This window comes from Microplitis demolitor, chromosome 5 (assembly GCF_026212275.2).
Source record: "Microplitis demolitor isolate Queensland-Clemson2020A chromosome 5, iyMicDemo2.1a, whole genome shotgun sequence".
Classification (NCBI taxonomy): Eukaryota; Metazoa; Arthropoda; class Insecta; order Hymenoptera; family Braconidae; genus Microplitis; species Microplitis demolitor.
This window is the reverse complement of record NC_068549.1, coordinates 2,704,420-2,725,835: the sequence shown is the minus strand read 5'-3', so window position 1 is coordinate 2,725,835 and position 21,416 is coordinate 2,704,420. Positions and strand designations below refer to the sequence as shown.

Genomic DNA, 21,416 nt, shown 5'->3' with positions numbered 1-21,416 from the left:
ATTTCTCTGCCTTCTTTTCTTATCAATGCTACTTTTTTTCTTCGTTTCCTGTGCTGCTCCGAACCTCTACACTGTGTAGGGCTGCCCTACATGCTCGAGCGGGCTGGCCTTGACGTCCAACAAGGTACTGTCTTGACCTTGACTATCCTTTTTTTCTTTTTTATTTAAATTTAATATTTAACCCGTTAGATCTCAATCATTTGATTTATTTTTTGTTTGCAAATTTTTAGAAATTAATTATTATTTTATTGTACTTTAATGCTTCATTTAAACGCTTTATTTCATTTAAATTTTCAACTGTTCTATTTAGTTTGAAAAAAAAAATTGATTTTTTAAATTCCTAAATTTTTTACTTTGAGTTTTTTAAATTTTTTTATTAACTTTGATGATAACTGAAATTAAATTAAATCATGTGGTTCTAGAAATTCAACGAAATAGAGAGTTCTACAAAAATGCTGATGTGAGACCACCGTTCACGTATGCATCGTTAATACGCCAGGTTAGTTTACTTATTTATTATGATTATTAATCAAAAAATTATGATTTCATTACGATTTTACAATTAGTTTTTGTGGGGGTAAAAAAAAATTTTAATTTAAGTAACTGTCGTGAAAATTAAATGAAATTTGAGTTGAAAATAATCTTATTAAAATTTTAAATAAAAAAAAACTCAGTTTCGCAAAATTAAAATTTTTTTCAAAATTTGACTTTTACTAGAATTTGTAAAAAAAAATCAAAACTTCAAAATCACTTAAATTTTTAATAATTTAAAATATTAAAATTTCTCAAAATTTAGACTAATTTTTAAAATTCAAAATTCCTCGTTTATTTTTTTATTTTAATGAAAATTTGAAACCCGCTAAAAAATAAATTTTATTCACAAATTAAAATCATTTCAATTTTAACTTTTTATTTTATTTACTTTTATTTTTATTTTTTTTTTTCCTAAACAATAAAATATTTCAGTCGATAATTGAATCACCTGAGAAGCAATTAACCCTCAACGAGATCTACAATTGGTTCCAAAACACATTCTGTTACTTCCGACGAAATGCAGCAACATGGAAGGTATACTTAAAAATAAAAATATCAATACCGTATCTATAGAATTAAACAATAATTACTTTCAGATTTAGTATTAAATATTTTAAATAATCGTTTAAGTAATAACAATCACCATAACAAAAATTTACCGCAATAGCAAGTCAAAAAATTCTAGTACGCGTATTTAATTAGTCGATTCAAAAATCTAATTGGTCCATAAAAAAAATATTTAATTTGAAAAAGTTTTAAATAATTAATTACACTGAAATTTAATAATTTACCTATTCTAGGATTTTTTTTCATTATAAATTCATACTTTAAAATATATATTATTTATAGTATAGATTTAAAAATGCGAGGGGTTAATAATTTAAAATGAATTAGTGAGAATGTTAAAAGTACGTTTGAGTGAGTGAGTAATTTATAAATAAAATAGCAATAAGTGAGTGTAAGCAATCGACGTTTGCCATAAAAAGCTTCGCCTCGCATGGTTCTGTGTTTACAACGAGATAATTCAAGATAACAAAACAATAAATATATTTTTTTAAAAATATATTAAAAATATGAATTATAGAAATCTACAGGTCGCAACTCCAAGGAGCTCCAGATTCATACCCAGGAAGAATTAACAGAAGAGAATTAACAAAAAAAAAAAAAAAATGTATACGTCAACGAATTTTGTTCGTCGATTATAATTTGTTCAGCCCTGCGGCATGAATAATTGTTGTTCTCCTATAGAGTTTAGATACCTAGCTCTGCATTAACAGATTATATACAGGAATGCAACAGAAACGTGTCCTATGTTATTTATTATTTTAAATATTGGTTTATTATTTAACATTTATTTTATTTTTTATTAACAAAAAATATTTTATTTCGCGAATATTTTGCCTCTTCGCTACATTAATATATATTATTTATTATTATTATAATTTTTTTTTTTTTTAGTACTTACTCTTGTTATTAGTTATATTAGAAATATTAGATATTCATCGCCATATGCATCGTTTTTTATACGCTACTATAATTTATTAATTTTTTTTTATTATTTTTTTTTTTATTTAAGACTTTAATTCAATTGATTAATAATAATAAATAACTAAGTACACAAAAAAAAAATAATTTCTTAGTACAAAAATTTTTACTTAACCCAAGAAATTTTTTCTAGTCTTAAGAAAATTTTTTCCTTTAATTTATAATGCAAAATATTTTTCGCGCCAAGAGATTCTTTTTCTTTGTGCCAATAATTAATATAAATTTTTAAAATAAAATTATTAATCGATTGAATTTTTAAAATTATTAAAATGACTAAAAATTAATAAATTTTTAATTAAAAAAAAAAAAAAAAAAAAAAAAAAAAAACTAATGTATAAAACAGAACGACGTGACGGGATGTACAGTATGACAATATTTATAATAATGACAGTTTGACTGAATAAATAAATCATCGGCATCAAGAATCACAATAATAAACTAAAGAAAAGAAAAAAACTATTTAAAAAAAAATCAGCCATCGAGTTCGTGATTGAGTTGGCTTAGTTCGTTTTTTGCGTTGCTTATTTAGTCTGTGTATTATTTTGTATAGAACGCAGTGCGACACAACCTGTCTCTCCACAAATGTTTCATGCGAGTCGAAAACGTGAAAGGGGCCGTATGGACTGTCGACGAAGTGGAGTTTTACAAGAGACGTCCTCAACGCGCTTGCAGCACGACTGGGTACGTTACCCCCTTCCCGCCCCGACTTGCGCGATTTTTCTATCACTCTCTTATTCCACTTAAGAATTTAATCAATATAAATATATATACATCTATTATTCATGTACATGTATATATATGTCACCCTAACTCAAAATATTCTCATCTATTTTTCAAAAAAAAAAATTTAATAATAACTTAAATTTTCCTGAATCATTGAATTTTTTTAAGTATTTAAAATTTTTTCCACTTTCTCATTGTCGTATTTTTCATATGCTATTTATCTGCAACTATTTATGTATATCTTTTATTTAAAATTAATTTTTAAAAACGCTCTATATGTATTTTTATCTCATAGATACTTTTTTAAACTTCTTACATTTATATTTATAGATTTTTAAATTTTTTAATTACTTTTTTACTATTTTTATCGCTTTATATGTCTACGCTTTTTTTAAAAATCTTTTTTATATAAGTAGTTATTTAAATTTTTAACGTTTTAACTATTTCAATATTTCTAATCGTTTTTATTACCATTATTATTATTATTATTATTATTACTATTATTATTATTATTATTATTATTATTATTATTATTATTATTATATATTTGCACTGCATTTGTACATCATATTTATTTTAATTCTCACAAGCTTTTAGTCTAGTACCCGCAAATTTCAACACATATTTATTTTCCCTGAGCGTCTGATGCTTAAAAAGCTTTTTTAAATTTTTAAAAATCGAAAATTTTCAATACAATTTTTTACTCTGAATGCTGCATTTTTTTATATTTCTGTATATTTTAAAAATCTATTGCTTTTTTATAAACTTTATTATATTTATCTATAGTGTTTGTTATTTTAATTATACGTATTTATTTATTTTATAATTTTTTTAATTTCCGTTTATATTCAGCTTGAGTTCTGAATGTTTATTAACAATCTTTAGAATTTTAAAATAATTTTAAAAATATCTTAATGTGTGAGGAAAATATTTTACACGTCCTGAATGAATTTTTTTTAGATAAAATTAATAATCGAATAAATGTTGAGTGCGATTGAGTGAAAATGTGAACAAGTAGAAGAATTTTAAAAATAAAAATGAATTTATTTCTTGATTTAAAAAAAAAAAAAAAAAAAAAATTGTGTGGCTTAACAAGCATGGTTATGATGGGCTTTGCAGCGACTAACCCCGAGAAGAAAGTTACGCGGATGTGCCAGATACGCAGAACTTAAAAATGGATTTCTATACTGTGATTAGAAAGTATAAATTTTTGGTGAACGGGATATCGCATTTATCATTTACTTATTTATTTATTATTTTTTTTTTAATTACTCATACTTACTATTTATCATACATATATTTATATACCATCTTTTAATAATATTTTATTAGAATAACGATAAAATGTGTGTTGCACGTATGAAATATTTAGAAGGAAGCCGGACAAGAGCCCGCAAAATTTTTAATTCCCTTTAACCCTTTCAAAAAAAATTAATAATAATTATTATTATATGATAATAATTTTTAAAAATATGTATATGAATATTTATGTTCTCTCTTTACTCTCTCGTATGCCCGTGTCTACAGAAAATAATGAAATCACCGTTGGAGAGGATGCAGCGACAAGACTTGAGTTTAAATAAAATGTTACGTCAAAAATAAAAATAATTATAATGACAGTAGTCCGAAGTGAAATTGCATCGAGAGGATTTTTATTAGATCGAGAAAAAAAAAACAATTAACAAAAAAAAAAATCTTGTTCTCTTTTTTACTCTCTTTTTCTCTATTTCTTGGTGGTCTTGTCTGTGTATACAGAACGCCATCCGCACCAATCTATCATTGCACAAGTGTTTTGTGCGCTATGAGGACGACTTTGGGTCATTCTGGATGGTGGACGACGCCGAGTTCGTAAAGCGGCGGCATCTGTCCCGCGGCCGTCCCAGGAAATATGACCCAACCCCATCACCCACTCCACCCCACCTCTCCGCACAGTAAGCACTACCACTTTTTAGCAATTCTGCTGGTGATGACTTACGCGAAACGTTTCTATGAAAATTTTGATTCCACCACTAAATTGCTTATTCGAAATTTTTTTACTTTTCACTACGACAAAATCCATTTATCTTATCGGAGTACGAATCATAAATGTCATTCATAATAAATTTATCTACCAGAAAAATTTTCAAGTCTTATTGGTTCAAAGAATTTTAAATGATAAATTAATTATCTAATTGGTAATTCGTAATTTTAGACGGTACTGCAATTTTTCTTATCATGATTTTCATTAGTAACGAATCGCTTGGTCGTTATCTCTACCTAATTCACAAAAAAAAAAATACGATGATACTGATGTTTACTTTTTTAATAAAATTATTTTCGAAATTTAATTCTCAATAATTAATTAATTCGAATAAAAAAAAAATTAAATTCTAATAGAATAAATTATTAAATATGGTATCAAATTATTAATTAAATAATCAATTAAAAATTTATATATAATTAAAAAAAAAAAATTTTGAAAGTTGGAAAAAAAGTCGATTTTTTTATCATTAATAAATTATTTAAGGTGAGAAAAATAAAGTAAACAACATTTGATCGTATAACCTGTTTTTCAAACGTAAAATAAAAATTTAAAAAAACTAAAATGAGAAAAAAAAACTAGATTCACGCATCATGCCTGATTGCCTCGTAGATCCTCCCTACCTTTTTTGAATAAAAAAATAATAATTTAATTGAAAAAAAAAAAAAAAAATGATAATAATTTAAAAAAAAATATATATCTATATATAAGATATATAGTTATATATTATATATATTTGTAGAGAGTATGACGATGTTATAACGAGATATTTTATCCTGCTTGCTACAAAGCCGCGCAAAAAATATCGAGAGAGTCTTCGTTAGTTGGCCGAATAAATTTTTAGAGCTTATTTATTAACTTGGTTAGGCTTTATATAGTTATCCAACATCACCGTGTAATATCCTAGCTAATAAATCAGCTTAATAGTCGCGATCCTGCACGATTTCGTCCTCTATTATTTTAAAAATCCAAAGATTTTATTTATATTTTTTTCTAAAAAAAATTGCATGCGATTCCTATAAACTCATGCTTAGCTTGTGTGGAGCTTTTGACTTCGCTTTCTCGATTCGTTAATGAGTGAACAAAATCAATAAATGATTTTTTGAATTCCTCAAAAAATGATAATTTCAGTATCCAAATTTTAAAAAATTTCCTGTATGATTGGGTTTAGAGTAAATGGAAAAAACGCGTCGAGACCACTTGCGCATGTCTATATTAAATTAAATATGACAATAATAATAATATGCAATTGAGTGTGTGAATGATAAACGAAATCATGGAGCTAATTATCAACTGGATGGGAATAATCTTCTTCTATCACCGTAACAAAATATAATCAGGTATCAGGTTGACAATATTTGTACCTTATAAATTTTTAAAAATTACATTTTTTTCTTTAATTAAGTAGTTAGATTTTAAACTTTTAAAATTTTAATACATTTTTAACTTTTTTTATATCAGTAGTTAGTTTTTCAAATTTTTATCTCTTTTAAAATTTCACTTTTTTATATTCTACTTTTAATATTTTATATATTTAATAAATTTTATGCTTGCTCTTTCATTAGAAATAATTTAAAAAAAAACGCTAGCCATTTATGAACAGCCGAATTTTTTTAGTGCATGAGTAGATTTTGATAATTTTTTTTTTTAAATAAATGTAATATCGTATTTTGATTTATCACCAAATAATATGAAAATTATTCAATATTCATCATTATCATAACAATCTATTGAAAAGTGTTTGAGTTCAAAAAATTTATATCATCCATATACAAAAAAAGATATTTTTAAAAATTTTTTTAGTATTCATATTTTTTATTTCAATTTGAATACTGCTGAAATTCAAAATTTGAATGTCAATATTTTTAACTGAAACAAATTTCAAATTATAAAATTAAATACAGTATTTTTAAGTCACGGAACAAAATTAATTATTAGGTAAGTTCTCAAATTTAAAGGCTGTCATAATGGCTACCAATTTTTGAATACAAACTTATAATATTTCAAATTCTATCATCACATCAGTCTACAACAGAATTACTGATTTTTTTCAATTAAAATTTTTACTCTAATATCTAATTACAAAAAAAAATTTATATTTCAAAAATTGAAATCTTGAATAAATAAAAAAAAAATTAATAACTAATCTACTAAATATTTCATTAAATTACTCATTAAAAAAAATGTTAATTATTCAAAATATGGAAAGCGTTTAAAAATAGTATTTTTTAAATTTTTCACACCTACACACCTACATGATCATCTTTGGTTTAGCCGCGTCTTCGGTAAGGATAAAAACAAAAAAAACTTTAAACGTTTTTCAAACTTTTTTAATATGCCAGTAGTTTTTTTTGTCTTTTAAACTAAATTTAAAAATTTTACTCTTTTTTATTATCCCTTTTAAACTATCTCTCTTTATATATCTCTCTACTTCACTTTATAAATTTTATATACTATCTTTCACTTTTTAAATATTTTCTATGTGTTATATAACAAATATTTTAACTATTTTACATATTTGTGTGTGTGTGCTTAATTATATTTCGCTATTAAATATTATTATATATGTATACATCATTTGTCAATTTATCTTCCTTCCTTTTTCTCTATCAATAAATATATAAATATATATACTTATAACTACTATTTTATATATTTATATATTTTTTTTACTTTTTTTTTTTCTTAATATTTATCACTATTTTATATAAATGTTAAGTGTTTTTAAATAAAATATATATAATTACTGTTATTAAAAATATTGTGATAAACTATATTCGTTATTTATATATTTTTTTTTCTGTCATAATTAGGGGAGTGCCATCAAAAAGTCCCACGCTGACGCACAGTCCGACAATGTACGGTGACGCTCTCAATGCCAATCTCCAGGTAAATATTTTCAAATTTTTTAAATTAAAAAAAAATTTACTTAATATAAAATATATATAAAAAAGTATATAACTATTTTCAGACATTTAATAAATTGAGAATAAATTTAAGTTTTCTTAAAATGTAACCCTTACTATTAATAATGACATATGTCAAGGTAATTAATCTCGTGGTAAAAATGAATTCATTTAAATTACAAATATATGTGATATAAATGTCTGTATATTTTTGATGAATTTAAATTTAATAATTTCACTGACTAAATTTATGAAAATAAAATTATTTTAATGGAACATTAAATTAAAATTGATTTCACTGATAAAAATAAATAAAATATCAGTCCAATTTTCATCAAATTAAAAATATATGACTATAAATGATTTCGAAATACCGCGAAATATATACCTGTATCTTAATTATTCATATAACCTACTCATATGTATATCGATATTACCTATAGATTTAATAAAAAACAAGAACAATGTCCGACCTTTGTATATGATAACAATAATCATTCGCTACAGCAAAGGTTATTTTCAAATTTATATAAAATATAACAAAAAATGAAATATATACTTTTTAATACCCTCTTATATTAATATATAAGATACCAATGGAAATTTTGAAATTTTTTGCGATTAGAGGTCTCGGATTTCGGCCTTTTCATGGTTTCAAATTATTCTGAGATAATTAGCTCAATATCAGGATCCTCGAAAATGCTCGAGCTCTAGCTTTACCTAAGCGTTGCCATATAACGAAAGCTAGAGCTAGAGCATTTCCGATTGCACCCTCAAAGTTTCTTAATAGTTATAAAAATTTGAATTTAAATTTCGCGCTAAAAAGTACGGTTTTGTTAATGAACTATCTAATTAAAAAAATTTTGTTATCATACTCGGACACTCTCCATGACTCCAAGTTGCTAATTTTAATAAAAATGAAAAAATTAATGAACAGATTTTCTAACTAATAATCTAATGCAATTTGAGTATTTCCAGGCTGCGTTGGGTGAATCTAACATGGGATTTTTGAACAATTCGATGTGTACATCAACAGCCACAAGTCCGGACAAGGAACACGTGATGCCACACAACGATCTAATGTAAATAAATTAAATCCAGCATAACAAATCCCGCGAGATAAATAATAATTAAATAATATAAATAATATATTATACATTAATTAGATTTGTAAATTACTTCAGGTCATCGCTCGACGAATCGGGGATGCATATAAAGCAAGAGGGCCAAAGTCCCGAGGGAAGTAAATTATCGAGATTAATAAAACGTGAATTGCTTGATGGACCAAACGATCACGATCACGACCACGACGACGAGGGCGTCGACGACCGCGAGTATCCCGAGAGCCACGGTCACGATTCCGGGCAAGACGAAGATATGGCCGAAGATTTATCAATGGCACCAGACATTATGACATCCGACGATCAAATTGAAGCGTAGTACCACACATTTAATTAAAAAAAAAACATCAACAAAAATTAATAATTCAGTTAAATTTAACGACTTGAATTAATTTTTAAAAATCAACCCAATTTTTGACTAATAATTAATTATTATTAATAATAATAATAAATAATAAATATTAAATATTTAATAAAAATAATTGATAAATTTTGATTCTGGTCTTTTGGGCATAAATTAAATAATAATAATTATTTGTCCGTATAAATAATTTTAGAAAATAATCGTAGCTTTAGTCGAAAAAGGAAAAAAAAAAAAGAAAAAAAAATATAAAATGGTAAAAAAAATAATAATAATAATAACAAAGTCACTCAGCATATCTAAATCGCAATTTTTTCATAAGACGATAATAAGACTTTTGAATGTGATGACGTCTGAGAACGCGAGCAGTAGAGAGAGAAAGAGGGAATGCATGAAATTGAACATAGAAAAAAATAATAATAATAATTTAAATAAAAAAATTATACTCGATGGGATTGGTTAGATTATATTTTTATTTTATATTTAATTTGTTTTTTTTTTTTTTATAAATATTAAATAAAAATAAAATTATATTAAATAATAAATGATAAAGTCAATCGAAGCGATCCATATCTTAATTCAACAGACAACGATTTGTATTATTATTTTTATTTTTAACGTTGTAAACAATTCAGTTATTTGTATAGTCAAAGTATATAAATAGTCTACTATCTATAAATATATAAATATATAAATATAAATATAAATATATAAATATATGTATGTAGGATTTATTAATTGATAATTTAACAAAAATAATAATAATTTTATTTAATGAAACAAAATAGTCACGTGTGCTCAGGTCTTTTTTCTTGAGACACTCGATCGACAATTTTAGTATTAATTTATTATATATATAAATAAATAAATAGAAAAAAAAAAACGCTGTGGAAGTGGCTCTTCTAAGTCGCAATTTATATATAAATGAACATAAATATTAAATAATAAATAATTCTGTACTCTATTTTATTTTACAGAATTTGAAAATATTTAAGAGGTAAATACACTTCCGGTACGTGTGTTGACGATATTGAACACGTTTGTAGATAAAATAATAAAAAATAACACAGACAAAAGAGAAAATGCTGAAGAATAAAATAAATAATTGATTTTATTGTAAGATTCTAGAGAGTAGAGATAAATGATTTTGAAAATAATATTAATGATAATAATAATAATAATAATAATAATAATAATAATAATAATAATAATAATAATAACAATACTGTTATTAAATTCAGTCGATACCAGTTACAATACATAAAATATAAGTCTATAAATAAATTATGAAGAATGACGGAGACTGCTGCTAGAGATAAATATAAAAGACACGTCGGCTATTTAATTAAATTATAAATTTATATCCATGTCCAAAAAATTATTCATTAAATCACATGATACTTTTTACCTTAACTTTATTATAAAATGATGAATAAATAAAAAAAAAATCTTTAAACATTACACTGTAAAAAATAACCGGGGTAAGTCCAGACGGTGTAGGTGTCAAAATTTTCGGTGGAATATTTTTGTTTACGTGATCACTACAGTTACAATTACTAGTGTTTTTATTAATTAATTAAATGATTAGTGATGGAAATGGTGGCCGTAAAATTGTGTAATTTTTAAATAAGTACATAGCAAAATTTTAATTATCTCCAGATAACATTTATTAAATTTTTATATTCTTTTTATATGTAATAGATTTTTTTTTCTAATTTTTATATGTGGAATTTTTTTTTACACCGATTTAACACCAGTATTTTAACACCGCTCTTTTTACAGTGTAGTATTCTTTTTAATTAAAAGAAAAAAAAATAATTAATAATGATAATAGCCTTTGACTAACGGACCGTCGTGGCTGGATGAAATAATAATAAAATTTTAAATTGTTAAGTGCAGAAAATTCCGATTGTTTTTTTTTTAAATGACACCGACTGACATTTAAAACTGTCTCTTATAATGTGATGTATGCAATGTAGAATTATGAATTATAATTACGAGATTATTATTGATTATTATTATTATTGATTATTAAGAGTACTCGAAGGTCCAAAGGCACTTTTTTTTTTTTTTTTTATTGAGAAAAGACAATTTTAATTCTTTTATTCTGGAATTTTTATAAATTATTTGAGATTAAGGATCTTGATCTATTTTTTAGAATTTTGTAAATAACTTTTGTCAATTTATTTTTTTGAAATTTATGTTTGTTAATAATTGATTTGTAATTACGATTATTGTTATTTAATAAGTCTACTAAATTTGGCTGTCAATATTTATGTTATTTAAAATCACAGGGTCGTTAGTTATGACTTTCACACAAAAATTAATTATTTAATTCCAAGGACAATAGTTAGTTAGGAAAACAACTAAATAATTTGATTAATAAATTAATTACATACTGAGCAAAATAAATATTTAAAAAAAAATATTTTTTTATAATTCATTTTTACAACGATCAGTTAAAAATATTTTTATCTCAAGAATTTTAGAAATATTTTACAAAATATTAAATTAATTAAAATAAATTTTCTGTCAAAAAGTATTTATTTTGCTGCTCAGTGTAAAACTGAATTTATTTATGTAAAATAAAAATAATAAAATGTAAATAAAAAAATTTATTTAATTAAAAATATCAAAATTTATGAGTTGCTATTAAAATAAAATTAAAAAAATTGGGATTTAAATTCTAATAAAAAAAAAAAAAATAATGAGTGATATAATTAATAAGATTCTTAATCTCAATAAAAAATAAATTTGAATTTAAAAAAGAGGCCTCAAGTACCCAATCAAAGCTCACCCAATTGGTAGCGTAGCTTAGCATTTTATCTTAATAATTAATAATATAATTGAAATTATTAATAATGATGATGAGGATGATGATGATGATGATTAATTAAAAATAATAATAATGATAATGATAAGTAGTTTCGTATTCATTCGTACTGGGAATTTAATCGATATGTAGGAAAAATTAATATTAATTAATTGGTGATTAATAATGACAATGATAGTGTGGATATTAATTATGAGAGTATAGAGAGTGAATGGATGTGAATTAATGTGATCGATAATGCAGAATTATTAAAATAATAAATAGTGAAGAAAGATGAATAATCGTAATATCAGTAATTTTAAAATTGTAATAATAAAGTAATAAAATCATAACATTCGGCTTGATAATTAAATTATAAAAGAGATTAATCAGTTATGTCTATGATAACAAAAAAAATAAAGTTAATAATTTTTGAAATTTTTTTTTTTATTTAAAAAATATTTATTATTAATTATTGATAATTTAATGGATATTTAATGAAAATGTACAGTTTTTTAATTAATTATAAAGTAAAAATAAAAAAATTTAATAAAGCTAAAATTTTTTTATAATTATTTAATTAATTATTGAATAATTAATTTTGTTAAATAAATTGTTTAAAATATCTAAAAAAAAAAAATGTTAAATAAAATAAAATTGTGAACAAAATAATAACTAAAATAATTGTCTTTTTTATTTATTTATATTATTAAAAAATTTCAAAAAATAAATCATAGCTTTGAACCTGATTAATTTCCTTTACTTAAAAAAAAAATATATATGTTACTCTACTCTACATATAAGCCAAGATTTATATCTTGACGATTAGATGTCAGCATCTCCACCCTTTTTTCACTCCCTACAGAACTTAAATAAATAAATGCCTCCAAAAATGAATAAAAAAGTGAAAGACTTGAAAATTTATTTAATTTAATATCGAAAAGGCAAAACACTGGATACAAAGAAAATGAATGGAAATTAATAATCGATGGAAATAAATAATTTAAAAAATATGCAATAGAATGAAGACATTATTTAATTATTCAGCAGAAGCTTTAATATTAAATTATTGATTACGAATCAATAATCATATACATCACAGTATATTTTAGTGTGAGCTCTGATAAAAAATTTATGACGGTTTATATTAATTTATTATTACACCCTTGTTCTGTCTTGCGTTTTTATATATTATGAATATCTTTACACTTTACTTCAATCGATTGTGAAAAAAAAACTACAATTTTTTGACCCGGTTCATATGTTACTAATAGTATTTTTTTTTTATTTATAATCAGACGCTAATATAAAAATTAAAATTTTTTTTGTGAAATTTAGTGCGAGCTCTCTAAGGTATATTTATATCCACTTACATTATTATTATATATATTTATTATCCTTTTAAGTCTACACTATTTGCATTGCATATAATGAAAAGTCTAAAAAATGATAGTGAGAAAATATGAGTGTATAGCAGACATCAAACAAATTTAAAATTTAAAAAAAAATAGTAAATAATTTGAAAAATAATATTTGTAAAAAATGGACTTATAAATTTTAATAGATTGAGATTTATCGATTAGTTTTGATATTTTTTTTTTCACTTGTAAATTACTAAATAATCGTATATGATTATTTAAATTGAAATAAATAATAATAATAATATTAGTCGGGATAATTACATACTAATTAAAAAAATATATACTGAGTTACTAAATCCCGCCACGGCGCATGACTGATTAAAAGTGGAGCCGCGGTATAATTCTCTTGGTTACTTCGCGTTTCATCGATTTAATAAACATTTTATTCTTAAATGTGCGATTTTGTTGTAAACAAAAAGTAATTTAAATAATTATTAATTTAAAAAAATAGAGTCAACCAATAAAAAAATAATAATCTATAGTAATTATTTTTAAATAAATTTAATTAATTAATTAGTATTTAAAATAGACTATGGTCCATATTACCACTTGGGTCTGATTTAATATTAATTTTTTATTATGACAGTATTATATAGTAATAGTCATATTTATAAATACATATAAAAAATAATATAAGAAATATTTAAAATTAATTTTAAGTAATCAGAATTGTAAAAATTAAATTTAAATAAAAATAAAAAAGTATAAATTAATTATTTGTATTTTTAATTGTCAAATTATTTTTCATAACTTTATAGATCTTTATTTTTGTCTCGTAAAAAATTTAAGAGCTGATAAATTTAAAAAAAAAAAATTACCAACTTTTAATGGATACTGATATTGAGTACTGATAATTAAATTTACATAAAGTGCAAAAAAGGTAATCAAATTAGTAAAGTATAAATGTGATAGTTAGATTAGACTATTGAAGGTCAATTTGACTACAATATATTTTACTATATATTTAAAGTTGCAATAGAACATATAATTGTACAGAGAACTTTTTTCATACCATAGCATCGATCATCTCATTCGGCCGCAGCCCTTCGTGGGTAGCGCACCAAGTTAATATATAACACGAGTTCGTATTTAAATTCTAATTCTTTCAACGAATATTCCGTTACTTCAAATTAATTAAATAATTTTTTAAAAATCGATTGTCAATAAATAAATTAATTAATAAATTTAATGATAAAATGCGATGGATAACAGACGTAAATTATTATTAAACGTAAGTACAATCAATTTTTTTTTAATCCATAGTTTAATAACTTTTTTTTTTTTTTTTTTTTTTTTTTTTTTTTTTTTTAAATAAGGAGAAAAATTATTGATGATAAAAAAAATAAAAAATAATTTTAGAATGGATGTAAGCTCACTGATACCAGCAGGTCTACGACAAGAATTAGATATATGTACGGTAACAGCAAATTATAATAAATTATCTGAAAATTTTCGTAAATTAACTCCGATAGCCATTCAATGTGCGATTTTTTGTGGCGGTTCAAGATGCAAATACGAAAATTCAGCTTGGCCGGCTGTGCACATGGCGATACGGGATATTTTTTCTCATTGGTATTAATTATCATTTTTTAAATAATTAATAGAAAAATTTTTAATTAGAATTTCAAGATAAAAAAATTTAATTAAGTGTATGTGTATGAATATATTTATATGTGGATGTTGTTATTATTGTATAGGGTAACCGACGACGTATTAGCGATGGCACGTCCAAGCACGGCACAGCTATTACAAAAAAACGTGATATCACAATTTAAAGAATGGAGTATAAAAACTATTATTAATTTACAAACACCCGGAGAGCATGCAAGTTGTGGTGGTCCACTAGAGGAAAGTGGTTTTACTTATGATCCATCGGAATTTATGAAAAATTCAAGTGAGCTTAGAAAGAATAATTAATATCATAATTAAATCTAATTTAATTTAATTTTGTTTAATTTTTTTGCTACTTGGATTTTGTGATATTTAATAAAAATTAAGTGCAAAATATTTATTTTTCCATAGATAAAATTTTTAATTAAATATATCTAGATATAAAGCTTGACTTTAAATTTTGACCTTAAGGGTAAATTTGAACAAAAGGGTAAATCGTTATCTACTTTTTTGTATCTCGTACTTAGACTTGTAGATAATGCTTTGAATAAATTCATGGGTAACATGCAATGTTCAACGAATCATGTTTATTTCTTTATCTAAACCTTCAAAGACAACTTTCCCGCGAATTTTGAAAGTTACTTTTTTTTTTTTTTTTTTTTTTATTTTATTAAAGAAAAAAAAATCATGAATTTTTTCCTCTAGTCTAAGAAAAAGGAATTGAAGAATTTTATGAAAATTTATGACCCTGAAGAAAAGAGACAATTAACAATTTTTGAATTTTTTTTTTCAACAAATCAATTGCGAAAAAAAAAACTAAAAATATGCACATGTAGAAAATTAAAAAAACTATAAATGCAATTTTTCCAAATATTTTTGTTTTTATACCTTATCGTTTTAAAAAGCATTCAAAAATTATAAGACGCCGGCTTACTTCAGTATCACAAAAATTTAAATATTTTAAAGCCGAAAAATTCAAAATTAACTTTTTAAAAATATGTTTCAGTTTATTATTATAATTTTGCCTGGAAAGATTACGATCAAGCAACAGTTGAAAAATTACTGGACATGGTCAAGGTGGTAGCGTTTGCGGTGCAAGAGGGTCGCGTCGCTATTCATTGCCATGCAGGTAAAAAAAATATATATATTTCCATAACTAATATTTGTATTTTACGCCAATGAAATATCGCGTTCATGTAAATAAATTATAGAATATAAATTACGAGTCACGATAAAAAATAACATAATTAATCATATATAGGTGATTATTTAAATACCCTGATTAAAATCTATCTCATACCTCAACACACTACATACATATATTTATAATATATAATGAATAGAAATCTAGCTATTTATATATTTAATTGCAATAAAAGTAAAAATGAATCCTTTTGTTTCAAATATATCATAAATAGTTATATCGTTGTATCAATTTGCATATACATGGTTATAAATAGTAGTATTCATAACTAGGGTCTTATCGAGCTTCAAATTGCATATTACAAGCATGCGTTATTGATGGACGCAATTATGCAAAGGAATACTAAAAGACACAGTTGTTAAATATTTAAATTCACCTGACAATTTATTAACGACACTAAACTTCATGTTTTATTTTTATTGCTTTAGAAATACGATAACGATAACAGGTTCATTACTTTAATACTGAAAATCTAAATATAAATTTATGAATATTTTATTTGAATTTTAAATTAACCATAAACTTGCGGCAAAAGTGATAAGAAATAAATAAATTGAGCAAATGAAAGTATTAAATTTTTTTTTTCCGTCAAATAAAATTAATAATTTCATTAGGGGAAAAATTTTGGTCAGGGTCAGTGAGTGTTAGTTACGTGAATAGATATAAGGAAAAAAATATATAGAATTGTCAGATGTTTAGGAATTTGGTCAAGGTCACTGAGGGTCGATATTAATAAAATGATCTGCAAAATTATTTTTCTAAAGAAAATTACTCTGTCAAAAAAAAAACTTCATAAAAATTTGAATCCCGCGATTTGAGAAAAAATGTATTTTATCTTTATAAAAGATAAAACATAAATATTTTTATATATGTCATATATACTACAATATTCTATACTGTAATGGAAAATTATAACGTCACTAAAATTTTGTATTTTTGTTATTTGCGCATGCGCGGATAAAATTTGAAAATTAAAAGTTTAAAAAAGAAATAAATCAAGATTACAATTATTTGCTAATCAATAATATGTCCATTTAATTTTTCTGCGTGACTAGACTCAATGAATATAAATATCACATTATTAAATAATGAAGTTATAAATTCATAAATTTATTTTACTAATAATTTATATATATATATATAAATATATAGTGGAGAGAAGGGGATATATTGACTTACATTTATATTAAATATAAGCCCTTTACTCTTATAGGGCCATTTTACCCCACTCTCTCTCTATATATATATGTATGTGGAATAGAAATACAATTAAATATTTTTAAAAACATATTTTATTCATCTCGCCCTTGAGATAAATTTTAAGATATTGAGTCGGTAATAAAAAAAATAGTGCATATTAACATATATTGACATTTATAACCAAAAATTTGAATTTTATTATTTATTGATTTATGTTAACCACAGGACTAGGAAGAACGGGTGTTCTTATTGCATGTTACCTGATCTATAGCTTAAGAGTACGTGCTAGCGATGCAATACGTTTTGTACGTAAGAAACGTCCTGGTGCAATCCAAACACGTGGACAAATAAAATGTATAAAAGATTTTGAGCACTATATACTTCCACAAATGATAATATTCCCAACGAAATTAACTTATGGAGGACTAAGCCGTAGGAAAAATAATTTAGGCATATTTCTAATGAAACAATGGAATGTACTACATGGTTACGAACAACGCACATTTAAATATATTCCCAAAATAGTATTCGTGTTATGTGAAAGAATTCTGCAATTATGTAATTGTCAAGATGATAATTCACCAGCGGAAATTAGTTTTTTTATAAATGACGACACACCATTTACGAATAAATTTATCACTAGTGCTTTGGAATTATTGAATCGAGGAAAAAATTCAAATAATATGAGACATTCATATTCTTGGGCTGAATGTCTTTCTCAAGCATCATTTGATTACTCAAGTAAATATTTAAATTTATCAATAAAAATAGTAGAATAAAGATTCCGTTTCCCTGAATCCCCTACGGTAAATTACAGTAATTACCGCCTTTTACGATAAATTGCGATATTTTACGGAAAATTTATGACGTTTTACGACAAACTTCCGGTATTTATGCCGTAAGTTTGCGGTAAAAGAACGAGAATTTACTGTAAAATTGTGGCAAGCTTGTGGTATTTTACCATAAGATAAATTATTGAACTGTAAAAACTGTCAAAGTAAAAAAGCACCCGGTACTTAAGATAAAAATGCCGCAAATTGCTGTATTTTACCGTAAATTTATATAAACTAATTTGTAAAATATGCAATGATATAATTAATTGTTTAAATATGTTCTAAGATCCTCCCACTATTTTAATAGCAGTTTTTTTTATACTTTTTCATTAATAAAAATAAAGTATTAGATGTTTAAAAATGAAGAGTGGCTACAAATACTACTCCTTCTGTATCTATATTTCATTTTAATTCAAATTAAGAAGATTTTTTCATTTTCTAGATAATTCTAAAATAGAAACTAGTATTTCTTCTCGAGATACATGTGAAGATATTAAACGCCTAGATGATGTCTTTTGCACATCTCCAGACTCTCCATCATGTTCAACTGATTACCCAGGTAGTCAAAATTTTTATTATAAAATAATTATATTTTTTTGGCTAATTTTTTATTTAAGATAGTTTCAGATGATAATTATCTAGATGATGTACTAGCCGACTGTATACACGGGCAAGATTTGTATGACAATGACTGTTACAAAGAAATCCAATCGCAATTGCTACTTAAAACTGCGGCTCAAAAAGAAGAGTTTGTCTACGTCACTATTGATGAAGTTGTTAATGCGCTACTTTGTGATAGTTCTAAATTAACGGATGAAGAGAAAAAAATTTTTTTACAGTATCAGGTAAAGTTTTTTTTACTTTAATAAATATTGACTTGAAGAAATCCAAATTTGAAGGAAAACATAAAATTTGAAATACTCAAGAGTTACTAATTTTAAAAACGGACATTAATAATTTATTAATCGAAGCAAAATATCGAAACCCATTAAATTTTGGCCATTAAAAAAATACTAAGTCCCTTTTGGAAAATTTTCATTTTCATAAATTTTAGAAACCAAAAATTTATTCCGTAATTGTATGAAATTAATGTAACATAATTTATTTTTAATAGACAGATTTAAATAATAAAAATTCATCATGGCAACGATTGGAGCTAGAAACAAATTTACGAGTCCTCGGAAACCTTCTCTATGAGTGGTTAGAAATGTTAAAGCGGCCAATTTTAGATATGGAAGCGCTAAGTCAAATAGTGATCCGAGGTTCAAGGCCACGTGAATGCCTGCTGAAGTTTGAGCCTTGCAATCGATATTTACTCGAGTATCTCCTGCGTTTCGTGTCACGTCTCCGTCCTTTGTCGACGGATAAACAAACCCTAGTGATAAAACGAATCATCGCATCGCTTACACATCAAACTGTTTGGATCAGAGGAACTTTGATGCCTTCAGGTTAACTATTACAATTAATTATCTATTGATCCCATAATTGTATAAACATAAACTTTGTATGACTTTCTAACTCCCAATTACTATTTTATCCAGATAAAAATTTTCAAAAATTACGCGGCGGGACTGCTGGCAAACTAATGGACTTTTTTTTAAGATTTTTAAATTTAATTGAAGAAATAAACATCCAAGATTACAGTCAACGTTCGTGGTCATCATCTAGGTGGTCTATTACCAGCAGTCGTTTGCAAATTATTAAAGATATGGATTGTGAATAAAATATTATTCCTATTGTCACTTGACTTCCTACTCGCGATATTACTTCAATAAATATCTATTATTTATCTAATTCGCTTTATAAATATCGGCCTGAAAAATTTTAAATCTCATGCAAATTTTTTTTACTTAAAAAAAATTTCATAATTAATTTTCATTTTTAAAATAAATTATGATGCTTAATTTTGAATGATTTTAGAAAATAAATATCCTCAAGTTAAATAAAATAGTTATGATATTTTTTTAAATAAAAAAAATATATAATAATTACAACTTTAACGATACCATTGCTGCAATTCTGCGTCATTGATGCTGTCTTCAAGCTTCTGAATATATATGTACCAGCGTAATCTAAACAGTATTAATAAAATATATGATTATTATTATTAAGTAAATGTAAACATTTTTTAAACAATAGATTTTTTTGTTTGAATTTATTTATAATCAAATTTTAATTAAAAAAAAAAAATATAATGTCAACTACCCGGTCCCCAGCCTCGTTAAAATTTTTGTAAGCTAAATTTTTACAATTGTAATTAATTAAATTATTACAATTAGCAGCAAAGTTACGAGTGTTTATATTGGAATAATAGATTTGTATATAAAATTTATAGGAGACTTGGTCACGAGGGACTTTACCTTAGAGTTTTTGACTTACCCAATCACTATTCATTTTATTAGTTGATAATCACAACACTTATACCACAACACTTTAAAACACACGATAAAAAATTTAAAAAAAAATCTCAATAGATTCCGAAACATTAACTGATCGAATTGAAGCTAAAATTAAAATTTTAAGACTCAAAACTTTCCCGCACTAATATACTTTTCACTATTAATTATTATTATTTAAAATATATTGATTAATTTGAATTTTAATTTTTCACCACTAATTTATAATAAATAAAAAAAAAACTGGTCAACAATAAAATTACGTTTCGGTTTAAAAATTTACTCGCGATTTTCCCGCACTGACACACTTTTTTTTTTACTATTAATTATTTAAACTAATTTTTATTTTTATCAACAAAAATAAAACTGACTTACTATAAAATTACGTTTCGGTTCAAAAATTTACTCGCGATTTTCCGCACTGACACACTTTTTTTTCTACTATTAATTATTTAAACTAATTTTTATTTTTATCAACAAAAAAAAAAAAAACTGACTAACAATAAAATTACGTTTCGGTTTAAAAATTCACTCACGACTTCCCGCACTGATACACTTTTTTTTACTACTAATTATTCAAACTAATTTTCACTTTTACCAACAATAAAAAAAAAAAAAAAAAAAAATTGACTAACTGTAAAATTAAATTTCGATCGAAAAATTCACTTCCGACTTTCCCACACTGATATTCTTCTTTTCCCAAATAATAATTATTATTATTATTTAAAA

At 24.1% G+C, this 21,416-nt stretch overlaps 2 protein-coding genes across 16 annotated transcripts in view; both read left to right on the top strand.

Annotated features, from left to right (window-relative positions):
- The window catches only part of LOC103577124 (forkhead box protein P1), a 149,348-nt gene extending 136,791 nt beyond the window's left edge, over positions 1-12,557 (top strand). For 6 of the 14 annotated variants that reach the window (XM_008557637.3, XM_008557638.3, XM_008557642.3 and 3 more), the window contains 7 exons: positions 80-124; positions 423-499; positions 967-1,068; positions 2,630-2,760; positions 7,636-7,711; positions 8,698-8,810; positions 8,895-12,556. In XM_008557637.3, coding sequence (XP_008555859.1) covers positions 80-124; positions 423-499; positions 967-1,068; positions 2,630-2,760; positions 7,636-7,711; positions 8,698-8,810; positions 8,895-9,168 — 818 coding nt within the window. In that variant the 3' untranslated portion in view covers positions 9,169-12,556. Of the gene's footprint in view, positions 1-79; positions 125-422; positions 500-966; positions 1,069-2,629; positions 2,761-7,635; positions 7,712-8,697; positions 8,811-8,894 lie in introns of all 14 variants that reach the window. The other 8 variants (XM_008557636.3, XM_008557635.3, XM_008557629.3 and 5 more) reach the window with 5 other exon arrangements.
- A 1,962-nt stretch (positions 12,558-14,519) lies between these two features.
- Positions 14,520-20,100, top strand: LOC103577126 (protein tyrosine phosphatase domain-containing protein 1-like). Of its 2 annotated transcripts, none has more exons than XM_008557645.2 (9): positions 14,520-14,674; positions 14,803-15,015; positions 15,141-15,337; positions 16,061-16,183; positions 17,684-18,199; positions 18,734-18,850; positions 18,919-19,136; positions 19,406-19,739; positions 19,833-20,100. In XM_008557645.2, the coding sequence occupies exons 2-9, from the start codon at positions 14,804-14,806 to the stop codon at positions 20,012-20,014; spliced, it is 1,899 nt and encodes a 632-aa protein (XP_008555867.1). In that variant the 5' UTR covers positions 14,520-14,674; position 14,803; the 3' UTR covers positions 20,015-20,100. The 2 variants fall into 2 exon arrangements, with proteins under 2 accessions (XP_008555867.1, XP_008555866.1); XM_008557644.2 differs by having other exon boundaries at positions 18,913-19,136.
- The last annotated feature ends 1,316 nt before the right edge of the window (positions 20,101-21,416 follow it).

Coding starts and splice junctions, on each gene's coding strand:
- LOC103577126 (XM_008557644.2), top strand. CDS start 14,804: ATGGATGTAAGCTCACTGATACCAGCAGGTCTACGACAAGAATTAGAT. Junction 15,338..16,060: donor GGAATTTATGAAAAATTCAA/GTGAGCTTAGAA, acceptor AATATGTTTCAG/TTTATTATTATAATTTTGCC. Junction 19,137..19,405: donor AAATTTTTTTACAGTATCAG/GTAAAGTTTTTT, acceptor TATTTTTAATAG/ACAGATTTAAATAATAAAAA.